At 32.0% G+C, this 347-nt stretch overlaps 1 protein-coding gene across 1 annotated transcript in view; it reads right to left on the reverse strand.

Moving 5' to 3' along the window:
* The window catches only part of LOC119586436, a gene marked incomplete in the record, with an annotated part of 196,777 nt that overhangs the window by 66,217 nt on the left and 130,213 nt on the right, over positions 1–347 (reverse strand). Inside the window, 1 exon segment of the mRNA XM_037935164.1 lies at positions 19–80. Coding sequence (XP_037791092.1) covers positions 19–80 — 62 coding nt within the window.

The raw sequence follows: 347 nt of genomic DNA on the forward strand, positions 1-347 counted from the left end.
GAATAGCACAGGACTTACCAATAATCTCTCGAACTCCAATCTGTTTGCATTGCGATTCGTTATAACGTTGCCTACTTGACCTGCAAGACGAGAAACAAAAGAAGATCAGATGCGTTCTCTTGAAATACAAAATTCAGGATTAGATTCCCTTACAGAGAATTGATAAGAAAATCGAATTAACAGTAACAGTAAAACGTTTATAATGATGATATTAATGAATGAATAGCTGAAAAAAAATTAATCTAAAGAATTCCAGTTAAAACAAAAGCAACAATAACAAGACGAATAGTATACAACGTGATGAAAGGAGAATGAAGGAAGAAAATATTATGTGAAGAATACATGGT

The sequence above is a fragment of the Penaeus monodon genome, chromosome 21 (assembly GCF_015228065.2).
Source record: "Penaeus monodon isolate SGIC_2016 chromosome 21, NSTDA_Pmon_1, whole genome shotgun sequence".
NCBI lineage: Eukaryota > Metazoa > Arthropoda > Malacostraca > Decapoda > Penaeidae > Penaeus > Penaeus monodon.